Raw genomic sequence first — 14224 nt, forward strand, 5'->3', positions numbered from 1 at the left:
AGTCATAGGAATGAGAGCACAGAAGCCCACTGAAAACAAAGGAAGTTACAAGACTCCTTCTTTTTGCACATTTTTAGACTTAATATGTGAACAGACTCTTAGAATCTTGGTGGAAATACTAAAGTCAAAATAGACTCGTTCTGAAAACGTAGCTTTATATCCATTTCTGGAGATCACGAATTATGTAGCTAGAAGTACGTATGGCTAGATTTTGTCTTTAAAATAAATGCTACGGGGTGGTATGATGCCATTCCTTTTCTTGCTTAACAGCTGACCGCTTGCCTCCGTATGGAAAGCTTTCCCGCTGTAATCAGTTTGTCCAGTTGCTCGCAGCATATGTTGGCGGACTTGAGACACAAAAAAAAAGAGTTAATCGTAACGACATGGTTCAAATCTGGCGAAAACATTTTCAGTAAGCAGGTAAGACAAAAACAAAAGCCTAAAAATAAAATACGTAAGTAAATAACAGTGAAAATGTGGTAAAAACTGAAAACGTGGTGAAAATCAGGAAGCTTTTCTTTTTCTGGATTGTTTTTGAAAAAACTGTCGGTTGGGTTTTTATGGAAGCGGTTAGGCACCGATCAATTGGTGCTATTTGAAAACAATATCGTTGGGGCCTAGGGAAGTCTGTTGGTGAGGTTATCAGTCAGTCGAAAGCGGCCTCTGGTGGATTTACGTGAGAAGAGCAGGTGCGAATGGCACTCGCGAGTAATTTGAGATCTTAAAAAGCATACACAGCGGCCTCTGGTGGATTCGCGAAAATTAAAACTGCAAAAAAATTTAGCTCCTGGGACGTATTTGGCACTCTCCAGAAATGTATATAGGGGTATATTTTCAGAATGAGCCTGGGTTGACTAACATACTATTCATGTAATGCTTTATAAATATTTTTAATTCAGACATACTACCCATCACCTTCACTGTTTAGGGATAATTAGAAGCAGGGGCTGAGTAAATAATACAATTCACATTTTTGGCTAAACTATCCCAACTTCAGAAGTACTTTATCAGGTACTTGGTATGAATACAAATCTGCCTTGGAAACTACCTAACTAAGGAAAATGGATTTGAAATAAAGCAATATTCTGCAGATCCACGACAAGAGTGTAAACAACAAGGCCATCTGTGAAGAAACAACTATAGCCAATAGTGAATGTGCCCAACCCCTTTGGGATATAAGAATACTAACCCATTAACACAGCTTAAGGTGTGGTTAAATAATAGCAAACGCTCAGGAAAAGCTCTTTCTCGGTAAAGGGGAATTTACTGTGAAACACTGAAACCTGCATGAGCGATGGTGGTTTTGCTTTAATGGAAGTAGCATATGCTTGTCAATGCGTTCCTCTCGAAATACTCCCCAGAGCGACTCCTGATTTGGGGTTTTATAAATGTCAGAAACCCCGAAGCTTTTTGTGATTCTTTATAAGCATGATTATCCGTCCTACAGTACCATGTTCTACATTATAATCACGAGAAGCACACACAGGTTATTCACAGCAGTCTTTACAAGGTTCATGTCACAATTACTCCCTCAATCTCACGTCTAGAACCGCAGTGTATTTACACGTTTGAATTGGCACTTGACAAATACATACGGACATCCGCCGTTCGCTTTTGCTTCAAAAATATCGCTCTAACTGGCAGCCCTCCGTAGTGTTCCTAGAGGCTGTTTGGTGTGTTCTTTCGTTTCTTAACATTTGCTTGCTTTGTACATTTTTTTTTTCGTGTTTTTGTGTGTTACAGGAACAAGGTGCACTCCTTCCCAGCAGACGGGGTGGAATGGTTCCTCATTGCCTGGGGAATTAAGAAGCTTTAGTCCAGCGAAAGCAGCGGCTGCATGTTCTCTTCTTCACTTTTCACTTTCTCTGGTCGTTTCAGGACACCTGGCTCCACCACGGACTGGGACCTGCGGGTATAAATAAAATATGAATGGTGTCCCCAGTAACCATTTTTTTAAGATGCAAAACTAATAGGTGAAAAAGTTTGAGAGTGCTTTGGAAATGTATAGTTTTAACCTGGAAATAAGCGTAAAATGAAAAGCAATGAATAAAGTTGTATTTATATTTATAATATGATATAATATAATACAATATAATATAATATAATATAATATAATATAATATAATATAATATAATATAATATAATATAATATAATATAACATAACATAACATAACATAACATAACATAACATAACATAATATAATATAATATAACATAACATAACATAACATAACATAACATAACATAACATAACATAATATAATATAATACTTTAGAAAATGTAAATAATGAAAGAGATAAATTACTTATGCACATTTTTTCAGTCGAACTTTTAAATCATTTTTAAAATAATGAATTAATTAAATAATAAATAAATGAATAAATAAATAGTGTTGTCTGAGATTTTCTTGTAAGACGAGCATTTTTTTCAGCCTTCTATGTTTGTGTTTAGTTATTTCACTTTAAGGACAATAAAAACAACCTAAACTTTGCCATAAAGATTTACATAAAAGAAAGATGCTCGTATTAGAAGAGAAGTTCAGATGGCGCTTGGAGATTTTTGCATTCGACTCTTCAAATGTAGTGACAGACATTTCTCAGTTTCAATTGTAATCATTCTAAAATAATATATTAGCATTTTTTTTTATAAAACATTAAAATGTCCAGCATTACTACAATCATTAGAATGTTCTTAAAAACTATAAAATAAGATTATTATTACAACCTACCCACAACTTTAATATTTATTATTTAAATGTTTCTTTTCTAATATTCCAAAAATATTAATGTCAACATCACCTTAATAAAATCAAAAGCACATCGTGGGAATGTTGCTTGTGGTGTCATCGCAGAGAGGTTATACAGTATGTCAATTTCCAAAACCTTTTCATTCAGTGTTCCTTGCTGGTGGAATGATCTTCCCACTCCCACTCTGACTGCGGATACACTGGTATCCTTCAAATGACAACTAAAAGCCCATCTCTACAGAGAAGACCTGAACCCCGGTGAAATATTACCAAAACCACCTATATAAAAAAAACTCCTACTCTAGCACTAAATCCTCTGAGCACAAACAAGCTACTTTGAATAACTAGCACTTCTTGTATGTATTGCCTCTTCTTATTAAATTGCTGAATACCTTCAAAATTGTAAGTCGCTTTGGACAAAAGTGTCAGCTATATAGCTAAATGTAAATGCAAACGTAAAGACATTTTCCGACAACATTATGAAAACATGAATCATGTACCAAAAATCATGCTCTCACAACATTTCCCTTAACATTGCCTTTCATTAGACATTTGGACCAAGTGCACAACAAATTGTACAATTCAAGAATATTATTATAAAACCTTTACCTTTTCTTCTCAAAATCATGAAAATGCATGTTAAACTTCCTAATATGAACGTTATTTACTAAACTGTTGTTCTTAAAATCAGCATAACGTTAGTGAAAGCTGTTGGTAACAGCTGGACCCAAATCAAACATTTAGATCCATCCACAGAGAGCCACACAGTCCGTAGTACAAATGAATGATGCGTTGCGCATGTCACACTCGTTTAAAGTGAAGGATGCATAATGGAACATGTCATCTTAGTTCACTGTGCTGGCCTACTTCGCCCTCTCGTAAAGGCATAAGAAGCTTTGAGGACAGTGTGCTGTTGTTCATCAGCACAGATCTGGGGCACTTTCCTACGACAGACACATTTAAGCACAAACCTGTGACTGTAATCCTGAAAATTCCAGAAAAAAAAAAACTGACACCTTATCTGACAACTGCTGGATTTAATAAAAGGAATCCAGTTTGCACTCCATTATGTTCAGTAGTGTGAATCTATTGGATGCACTACTTAATATTCAGAAGGAAATAATGTAGGACAAAATAATTCCTCCAGGATTTGCCTGAATTGTGAAAAGTGGGTTATGATACAGTATGTTAGAAGTATGTTACTGTACAGTTAGCCAGCCATTATCAAAAAATAATCCTTCAAGTATGACATGCAGTGAGCAATTAAAAACACGAGTGGGAAAACAAGAAACAATAGCCTGAATGAAAAACAGCAGTCCAATGCTTTTCTTTTCCCCATAATAGGCGCAATTTTTAAAGTCAAAAGTCTTTAGTCTTTAAAAGTTTTAGGAATAAGAAGTGTTCACCAAACCCAGCAAATAAGTTTGTGTTTAATAGAGGTCTAATAGACATTTAGACATACACAGCTTGGCTAAAACAATGCTAAACTTGGGCTGTCAGTGAAAATCTAATAGACATATAAGAATAGTCCAAAACTAGACAAGTCGTCAAATACACAGATCAGACAGACTTTATAATGTGTAGTCAAACGGAGATGGCAAAATAGGCTTTTAGATACACAGCACCTTTAGAAGGGAATAATCTACAAAGTTGCAGTTTAAAGAATTTATTTAAGTAAATGATTAAAAAAAAAAAGTATACAGGATTTAGAAATTGAAACACAGGCTTGTAGATGTTTTGAATAGTTTGTTTTTCAATGTGTAATTCACGTTAACTGGGAATTGTTTTTGGTTGTCGTCTGTTAGACCCATGTGACGTGTACTGCTTAATCTTGGCCAGGACGCTCTTGTAAAAGAGATTTTTAATCTCAATGTGTCTTTCCTTGTAAAATAAAGTTTATAATAATAATAATAATAATAATAATAATATTAATAATAATAATAATAATAATAATAATAATAATAATAATAATAATAATAATAATAATAATATATTATATTATTATTATTATTATTATTATTATTATTATTATTATAGTCATTCATTTCTGTTTTTTGATGACTATTCTAGTTTTGACCTATTCTTAGATATCTATTAGATTTCCATAGACAGCCCTCGTTTAGCCTCGTTTTAGTGACCATAGACGACCATGTTTAGACATCTATAAGATAACTATTAGACATCTTTTGAAAACAAAATTATTTATATTATTACATTATTTTGCTGGGAAGTGATGTGTATGTATGAATTCAATAAAATAAAAATAAACACTATAAAATAGACATTAATATGTTGGAATAAATATGGAGAATAGATAAAAAACAGCTCTCACATGGTGTTAAATGACAGAATATAAAGATAGTTTTGAAGCTAGACTGTTAATATTTGTGCCTTATTTATCAGAAACTGTGGAATGAACCGCCAACTATTCCAATGTGTGTTTTACGCAGTGGAAGCCCCTTCAGTCGCAACCCAGAACTTGCAAACACTCACACTCATGCACTTCGCCCAATTTAGCTTATTCAATTCACCTATAGCGCATGTGTGAACCAGCAACCTTCTTGCTGTATATACTGTATATGCATATATACTGTATGTTGGAGACTATATGTATATATATACCGTCAGCTAATATTAACTTACACTGACGAAGGGCAGAGGGTGGCTGAAGAACTAGTGAGAGATTTCAGCTGCTGTCTGGGCTTTCACTGCCTTTTTACACCTCCCTTTCTTCATGTGTTTAATACTTTTTCCCTGTGTCATTTCATTTTATTACACAATTTAATTTGTCAACCAATTAAATTAGTTTTTTACATATATGTATTCCTTTGGTTGTTACCAACATCTGGTGAAAATTTCAAGTCAACAGCACCTTAAGAAATATGTTTAAGGTGATGTATTTAATACTTATTATATATCCCTGAGACTGTATAGACTGAATTAAATATCAATAATTATATTTCATCAGCAGTTCCCAAAGTGAAAGCATGATTATCTATTTTAATCATTCAACCCAAGAGAAAATAACCCCCAATGCAGAGTTCTGCTGTAGCTTAGATTGTTATGTACATAGATGCATTATGTGTGAACTGGGAGATTTCGTTTCAGAGCCAAAGCTGTTTAAGGAACAGTACTTTGATCTTGGCAGCCGGAGAACATCTAAGACACGCAGCGCCCCGTGGACACTTTGACATCATTCACACACTACAAACAGTTGCATCAATGTGAGCCATTGTAAAGGCTATATTTGGTAGCCAGCGTCTCCCAGCTGAGATATTTGCCACAGGTAAACTTACATCATGTGTGTTTTTATGCTCTATATACATTTATATTATAACACTGTGAATCATTTATCACAGCAGACAGAGTCTTTACTTCCTTGTGCTGATTTCATGACCCAGTTAGTCATGACAACCCACAATCTTCTTCATGATGTGAAAGTTGCCTTGATCTTATGACTTAACCCTTTATAGCTCGCAGCTAGCTCTATGCAACTCTCACATGGTCGCCCACTTAAGCTTAGAAGGGCTGCGCCCGGTCAGTACCTGGATGGGAGACCACATGGGAAAGCTAGGTACTCCCGGAAGTGGTGTTAGTGAGGTCAGCAGGGGGCGCTCACCCTGTGGTCTGTGTAGGTCCTAACGCCCCAGTATATTGAGGGGGACTCTGTACTGCTCACTGAGTGCCGTCTTTTGGATGAGACGATAAACCGAGGTCCTGACTCTCTGTGGTCATTAAAAATCCCAGGATGTCTTTCGGGAAAAAAAGTGGGGGTTTTACCCCGGCATCCTGGCCAAATTTGCCCAACCTCCCTGTGTCATAAAAAAAATGTCTGTAAAGTGCTTTGAGTGTCTAGAAAAGCGCTATATAAATGTAAGGAATTATTATTATAGGGAATGTTGTATGAAGTTAATTCTGATCTATTGTCTGAAATCACAATAGTGACTGTTTAATGTCAGAATTATTATTATTATTATTTTTTTTGACTGTTTTCTTATGCAATTCTGAGAAAAATAAATAAATAACAGTAACCATTTATATAGTATAATTTTAAGACTTCTGTGTCGAAAATGATTTCCAAACTTCTATACCATGACTTATGACCAGGGCCAGACGGAATCTGCGGAAGTTTTGTGCTATTTCTGCGGAGAATTTTGGTAAAAATCTGCGGATTTCTGCTGAATTATTTTGGAAGTATCATAGCTAAAACCTTAATATATAAAATAAAAAGTAATACCTTTTTAACTTTTATTTAATGTTTCAAAGCAAATCCATTTGGTAAACAAAGCAAGTCTCTCATATAATATCTCTACTAAAAGACAGAAAATATTACTTTAAAAACTGTGTTGTACATAAATCAGATGAACATTTTCATATTAGTCAATAATATTACTGTAATTAATTTAAAAAACTGAATAAATTTAGATTTACACACATTTACAAAAGTAAATAAACATAATTAATGATGGGCTAAAAATCTGCAGAAATCTGTGGAATTCTGTGGAAAATCTGAGAAAAATCTGCAGAATTTTGCACGCGCAGATTCCGTGTTGGCTTACTTATGACCTAACCCTGTATAGGCAACTCACTGAAAACAGTGTTAAAAAGAGTGTTACTTGGGTTTAGCACAAGACTTTTATTCAAATATGTACATATATATTGTAATTAATGACAATGAATGGTTCTTTGCCCGGTGAATGATTAAAAGCATAATATATAAAAATGTTTCATTGTTCTATATTTTGCTCACTTATGTGCTTACATGTTGTCAAATATTTCAAAGACCTGTAAAATCCAGAAAAATAAGCTATTTTAACTAATAACACAGATTGTGTCCTGTGTGGCCATGCTAATGACATCACGAACAATCGATTTACAGTTTTTTCTTTTTTACCTGATTCTGCAGAAGTTTTTGCAATTGTTTTAGAATTCCAATTCAGTTGCCAGTGGGAGAAATGACTAGGAATAATAAATATCAGAAAACATTCAAACTACTTGCTCTACAAGCAAGTGTGTTCATGACTATACAAAAAATAGTAGAATAATATAATAAGAAAATATCAGTTTGCGACATCAAGCAGCGTAACAGGCGGTTTTTAACTTCTAAAAATCGATAGAAGCGAATGAGACTTGAGGTCTAGATTCAAAAGGATAATATAACAGATTATCCAATGCGAAAGTTAATCATTTCATAATGATTTGACTGTGAATGACCGTTTTAAATGGATAATGTTGATTATCAACAGTGTTTCTATTCAATGACGTCAGATAATCAAAACAGTGGCCAGTGACTCACAATCTTTAAAGGGATAGTTCACCCAAAAATGAACATTTACTCATTATTAATTTACCTTCAAGTGGTTGCAAAGCTTTATAAGTTAACCTGTAACTACTGACTTCTATAAAGGAAAAACCAATAGTGTAAGTCAGGGATGTCCAAACTTGCTCCTGGAGGGCTGGTATCCTGCTGAGTTTAGTTCCAACTTGCTTCAACCCACCTGCCAGAAAATGTATAGTATGTCTAGTAAGAGCTTGATTAGTTGCTTCCAGTGTGTTTGATTAGGGTTGGAGCTAAACTCTCTAGGACACTGGCCCTCCAGGGCCGAGTTTGGACACCCCTGGTGTAAGTCAATGGCTACAGGTATCCAGCTTTCTTTAAAATCTCTTCTTTTGAGTTTCACTGTAGAAAGTAAGTTTAACATGTTTGAAAGAAGTAAAGAGTGTGTAAATAATGACAGAATTTTCTGATTAGTTTGGATGAATTATCAATTTCAATGACCTGCACAAGAGTTGAAAATAATTGTTTTACCTTAAATATAAAGGTTCTTTATTGGCGTTGATGGTTCCATGAAAAACCTTCCAAAGAACATCTAAAGAAACTTTTCATTCCACAAATGATCTTTGTAGTAGAAACATGTTCTTTAGATTAATAAAATGGTCTTCGCACTATTACAATACACTACCTAACAAATGTCTTGTCGCCTATCCAAGGTTTAGGATCATCAAATAATAACTTTACTTCAAGTTGCTTATTTAGTATCAGAAGTGGCTTATATGAAAGAAAAAGGCCAAAATAAAATATGATCATGACTTGTTTTAAATTATTAAGTCTTGTCACATTCACAGAAATAATGTACAGTATAGAATATAAAGTCATAGTGCAGTGGAAAATTCATTAATACTGTGTATGACTTTCATGAGCTTGGACGACTGCATCCATACATCTCTGCAATGATTCAAATAACTTATTAATAAAGTCATCTGCAATGGCAAAGAAAGCGCTCTTGCAGGACTTCAAGAGTTCAAGACTCTTTGGATTTATCTTCAATGCCTCCTCCATCTTACCCCAGACATGCTCAATAATGTCCATGTCAGATGACTGGGCTGGCCAATCCTGGAGCACCTTAAGCTTCTTTGCTTTCAGGAACTTTGATGTGGAGGCTAATGTATGAGAAGGAGCAATATTCTCCTGAAAAATTTGCCCTCTCCTGTGGTTTGTAGTGTAATTGGCAGCACAAATGTCTTGATACCTCAGGCTGTTGATGTTGGCATCCTATCTAGAAATCTATCGCATGCCCCCATACTGAATGTAACCCCAAACCATGATTTTTCCTTCCCCAAACTTGACTGATTTAAGAATCTTGAGTCTTGCAGGTTCCAATAGGTCTTATGGAGTATTTGTGATGATTGGGATGCAGTTTAACAGATGACTCATCTAAAAAAAAATCTACCTTCTGATGGAAGTCAAGTTATTATTGTTTGCTCTTACAACTGGGATCGACGACAAGACCTTTGTCAGGTAGTGTAGGTGCTTTGAAGAACTGTTAAAAATAAATAAATCTGTAAACCTTTTTTTTCTATGGATTCACTGCTAAAACACCCCTTTATACTTAGGTGAATGACCTTACATAAATCAGTCAAACCATGCAATCCTCTCTAGTCATGCAGGAATGGACTGAATAAAACTGATTTTATTAATAAGTGCTGTGTTTAATGATAAAGCTGGTGAGTCAGTTGCTAGGCACTGCAAGCGAGAAAGAGCAGACAGTATTCTGCTTAACTGTGACTCCTTCAACAAACACTGTGGCTTTTTTACGCCTCTAGCATAGATGCTTATTTTTGTTATCCAGAGCGATTCTCTTGATGATTCCACTTGAATGAAGCCTGCAAGCGCTGTTTCCATGGCAAGCCACCAAATGATGTTACTTAACAAGCACAACAGAAATAAACAGCAAGCATAATATGAGCAGGATGATGACCTCACATGCTTGCTTCAAAGAAAACTTGTATTCAATAAAATGAAATGTAGTTTAATTAAATGTATGTTTTTAAATGAATAAATAATGCTGGAATAAAAGTAAATGGTTGAATAGTTGAAAAACAAAAATGTAAAAGTTGTGAGCTATTAAATAAAAAGACGTAGAAACATGAAAATAATAAAAGCTATCATTTAAAAACTAACTATAACTATAAAAAAATCTAATTTGCACTAAAATAAAAATACACTCAATTAAATGAAGTACTATTAATAAGTTTAAATAAGCAATAAATATTTTTGAAATTGTTGCACTTAACAGTTAAAAATGAACATTTTCATTCAGACATTGTTATATTCACTAAAAAAATGTGCTATGGGAAGATAGAAAGGACAAGTTTAAATCAGAAAAATGTTCTAATCTTTGTGATAAATAAATAAATAATTGTTTTTTGCCAGAATTCTGATTTTATAACTCCAACTGACACATTTTATCTCAAAATTCCAACTTTTCCCCCTACAGTTGCAACTTTATTTCTAAGAATTGCAAGATATATAAAGTAAATTCTGATATTATAACTCACACTAGAGACTTTTTATGTCAGAATTCTGACTTTTTTTCTCGTAATTGTAAGAAAGTTTATAACGATCTAGGCACAAAGTCTAGAGTGCATGGTGCAAAAGGTCTGAATCTTCTTTTTTTGCAATTTTAAGGAAGGAAAAATAAGTTTTGCGCCCTGGCGCATGGTCCAACGGGGTTGTGCTTATTCTTCTAATGAGTTATGGGTGTTTTGTGCATTAAACCAATCAGAGTGTCATTTCCCATTCCCTTTAAGGTTCAGTTGCATCTTTGCTATTTACATGGCGACTTTGTAAGTGGAAAAACTGAATGCTTCACAAGCGAGAAAACAGTTAAACAGACAATCTGCAGCACGAGGATAAAGAATAAGCCTCCTCCATTCAGCCTCTTTACTTTCTCTTTCTCTTTACTTTACTCTTTACTTTCAAGGAGAAGGAAACGGTGTTGGACACAATCTGCCGAAGACATCCATTTGCCAACATATTTAATTTAGTTAGTTAAGCGCAAAGATTTGTTTCAATTTCTAAATTTAGTTCTAATTTCCAGCAAATTAATAAATAAACAATAATAAAGAAGTGTGGTCAAAAAACTATAACCAAACAAAGGTTTTATTCTTTAGCCCCATATGGTAATGTTGACTTCTCCAAAACACAATATAAATATGCATATAATAAATAATTCTGCTTATAATAATAACCTTGTACAAATGCAAATTGTCATGAATAAACTGAAATAAGTTTTATATTTATGTAGAAAATAATCATTTTTGTAACATTTTAATCATTTAATTTTTTGTCATCTGTAAAAATATTTGTGTATTGCAGTACATACTGTTTGTATTAAGCAATGTGTAAGTGGTGGACTTGCATAAGCCCATAACTAACGCGCTCTGCGCTGGACTTTATACCTGCTTTCAGTTGGTCAATGGCGTGGTCTATTTCAGTTACTCAAAATAGCAAAGCGTCAACAATGTGCCTTAACACTCCTCATATTAACACCAGCACACCCATAAGTCCACAAAGGGGCCCAAATGAATTTGCTATTTAAATGACGTGGTGCAAAACGCAAAATTACTGTTGCGCTGGTCTGGAAATAGCAACAAATCCCACCATACATGTCTTGAGCCTTACTGAGCTGGATGTATGATAGGGCCCTATATCTTTAAAGCTTGTGATTTCCTTCCCACAATTATAAGAAAGCTTATGCAATGCAATTCTGAGAAAAAAACTGCAGTAACCTATTTTTATTATTTAATGCTGATAAATAAAGTTTACGATCATTAAAATGTACTAAAACACAAATAAAACATGAAAAAATTTATTTACATTTCAAGAAATAAAATTTAATTTTAAATGAAAATTAAAAATGAAAGTGTAAAAATTATACAAATAAAGCCTCCCCCTTAAGTGTAAAATAAAATGCAAAAATAAAACAAATACGTTAAACTCAGCCGTGGTAAAGTGCTAAATCATATACTGAAAAGTGACAAACCTCTTCATGGTTTTGGGCGACAGGTCTTTCTCCAGGTCTTTAACAGAAAGGGTGTAGGATTCGGGGCAGTAGTCCGTCTCCTCGTCGTATGCGTGGTCAAGCAGCGTTCTGGCCCATGTGCCCATGTCGTACGGAGGCAACATGCCACCCAGTTCAGACGGCAGAATCTCAGGCAAGATCAGCTGGTGCAAGCTGTTCAGATTGTTTCCATGCATGAAAATCTAATCGCACAACATGAAACACATGGTTATTTTTTTTTATACTAAGCAGCCAGCTTTTAGATTAATAGGCAATGTGTGTGTGTGTGTGTAATACTTAACATCGATGATAATATTGTAAGTACTGAATAAAGGATTTATTGAATCAATTTTTACGACAGACAACTGCTGCTTTATTTTTGGAGATTTTTTTTTTATATTGAAATGCAGCTTCAAAAGCTTTAAAGCACCTTCACCAAAAGTGCACATTATTGCATTACAATCCAAATTGTGGAGTTGTGTTTAGGGTGGACATTATACTGTAATATTGAGATGTGCTATTTTTTGACAGATTTACAGACCGCTAATACGTATGTAAATTAAATGCAAAATAAAAAAAGTATTTTAGTCTTGCTTTCCCATACTTTCCCATACATTCCCCTCGAAAATCAAGACACTAAAGACAATACATGTATTGTTTTCTTCATAAAAATACACCAGAATTAAATGGCTTTATGCTCACAACACAAAAAAAAACATGTCAGTGGTGTAAAATTTTTTTATTTTCATTCTAAATTAATTTTCTTGCCATGTTGCAAGATATATTTAAAGCAATAATCTTTTTTTGTTTTGTTTTAAGCTATTAATCACTTGACTATGCTACATTCATCAAAAGAAGCTTAATTTATACACACCAAAAGCACTTTTTGAATGACTTTGCCTTTGCACAATGTGTGCCTGCAGTTGAAAAAAATACACTCTGAGCAAAAATGCTCATCACTTGCATCGTATTCATTGTCCAATCAAATGAAAGAAGAGGCGGGGTTTTCATTATGATGATAGCAGTGTTTGTGTTGTCAAGACGACTACAGAGACTTTTAAAGATGAAGGAGAGAATTGTAATCGGTGTCTGAAGTTATCTGGAGCTATATGACTTTACAAATCCTGAATATCACAACATAAAAAGCGCAGCACACTTTATTTTTCTTGTCAACAACAAAAGGCAGTGTGGTGTTAAAGACTATAGAACACACAAGACATATCACTTGTATAGTTTTGAATGGGAAAAAAGTGTAATAATGGTCATATGGTGAATGAAGCCCCGCCTTAGTACAGGAGCCAATCAGCTACTGCTATAGACTAACGATTCTCCAGAGGAGGGGCTCGTACCAGAAGTGAGTTTCTGCAGAGTTTGTGTGATTTGAACTTTTAGAAGTAAAATGTTAGAAATAATAGCAAGCTTGACAAACAGTTTTGGAGAATTTGATGTTACCCAAATCAAACAGAAAGCACAACAATGGTAAAAAAAAAAGAGTACTGAAAAATCATACTCAAGTAAAAGTAACAATAATTGCCCGAAAATGCAAGTAGAGTTAAAATATCTGTTGTAAATATTATACATAATATGAGTAAAAAAGTGGCAAAGCAGTGGCGCAGTAGGTAGTGCTGTAGCCTCACAGCAAGAAGGTCGCTGATTCAAGCCTCGGCTCAGTAGGTGTTTCTGTGTGGAGTTTGCATGTTCATTCATTGATGCGTTTACATGCAGTTTGTGCAGGGATTTGTAAACGTAACATTCTGTGGTTCATTTAGTGATCTTTTTATATTCGTTCGTTCCTTCCAATCGTCCTTCCATTGTTTGTTTGTTATGTCCTTCATTCGTCCCTTCCTTCGTTCTTCCCTTCATTCGTTCGTTGATATTTTTGTTACTTCTAGGTCCTTCATTCTTTCATTTCTTCCTTTTTTAGTTAGGTCCGTCTTTCCTTGAATCCTTCCTTCATTCATTTGGTCATTCCTTCATTCCTCCTTTTATTTGTTCACTTATTCAATAGTTTGTTCATTCAATTGTTTTTCTTCCTTCATTAGATTCTTTGTTCATTCATTCATTAATTAGTTCATTTGATCCTTTCTTCTTTAGTTTGATCAGTCCTTCTTTGAATTCTTCCTTCATTCAT

The 14224-nt window shown here is 34.3% G+C and overlaps 1 protein-coding gene across 1 annotated transcript in view; it reads right to left on the bottom strand.

Moving 5' to 3' along the window:
* Positions 1–1727: 1727 nt before the first annotated feature.
* clvs2 (clavesin 2) overlaps positions 1728–14224 on the bottom strand; it is a 50140-nt gene continuing 37643 nt past the window's right edge. The window contains 2 exon segments of the mRNA NM_001025545.2: positions 1728–1906; positions 12076–12296. Coding sequence (NP_001020716.1) covers positions 1813–1906; positions 12076–12296 — 315 coding nt within the window. The 3' untranslated portion in view covers positions 1728–1812.

This window comes from Danio rerio, chromosome 20 (genome assembly GCF_049306965.1).
Source record: "Danio rerio strain Tuebingen ecotype United States chromosome 20, GRCz12tu, whole genome shotgun sequence".
Classification (NCBI taxonomy): domain Eukaryota; kingdom Metazoa; phylum Chordata; class Actinopteri; order Cypriniformes; family Danionidae; genus Danio; species Danio rerio.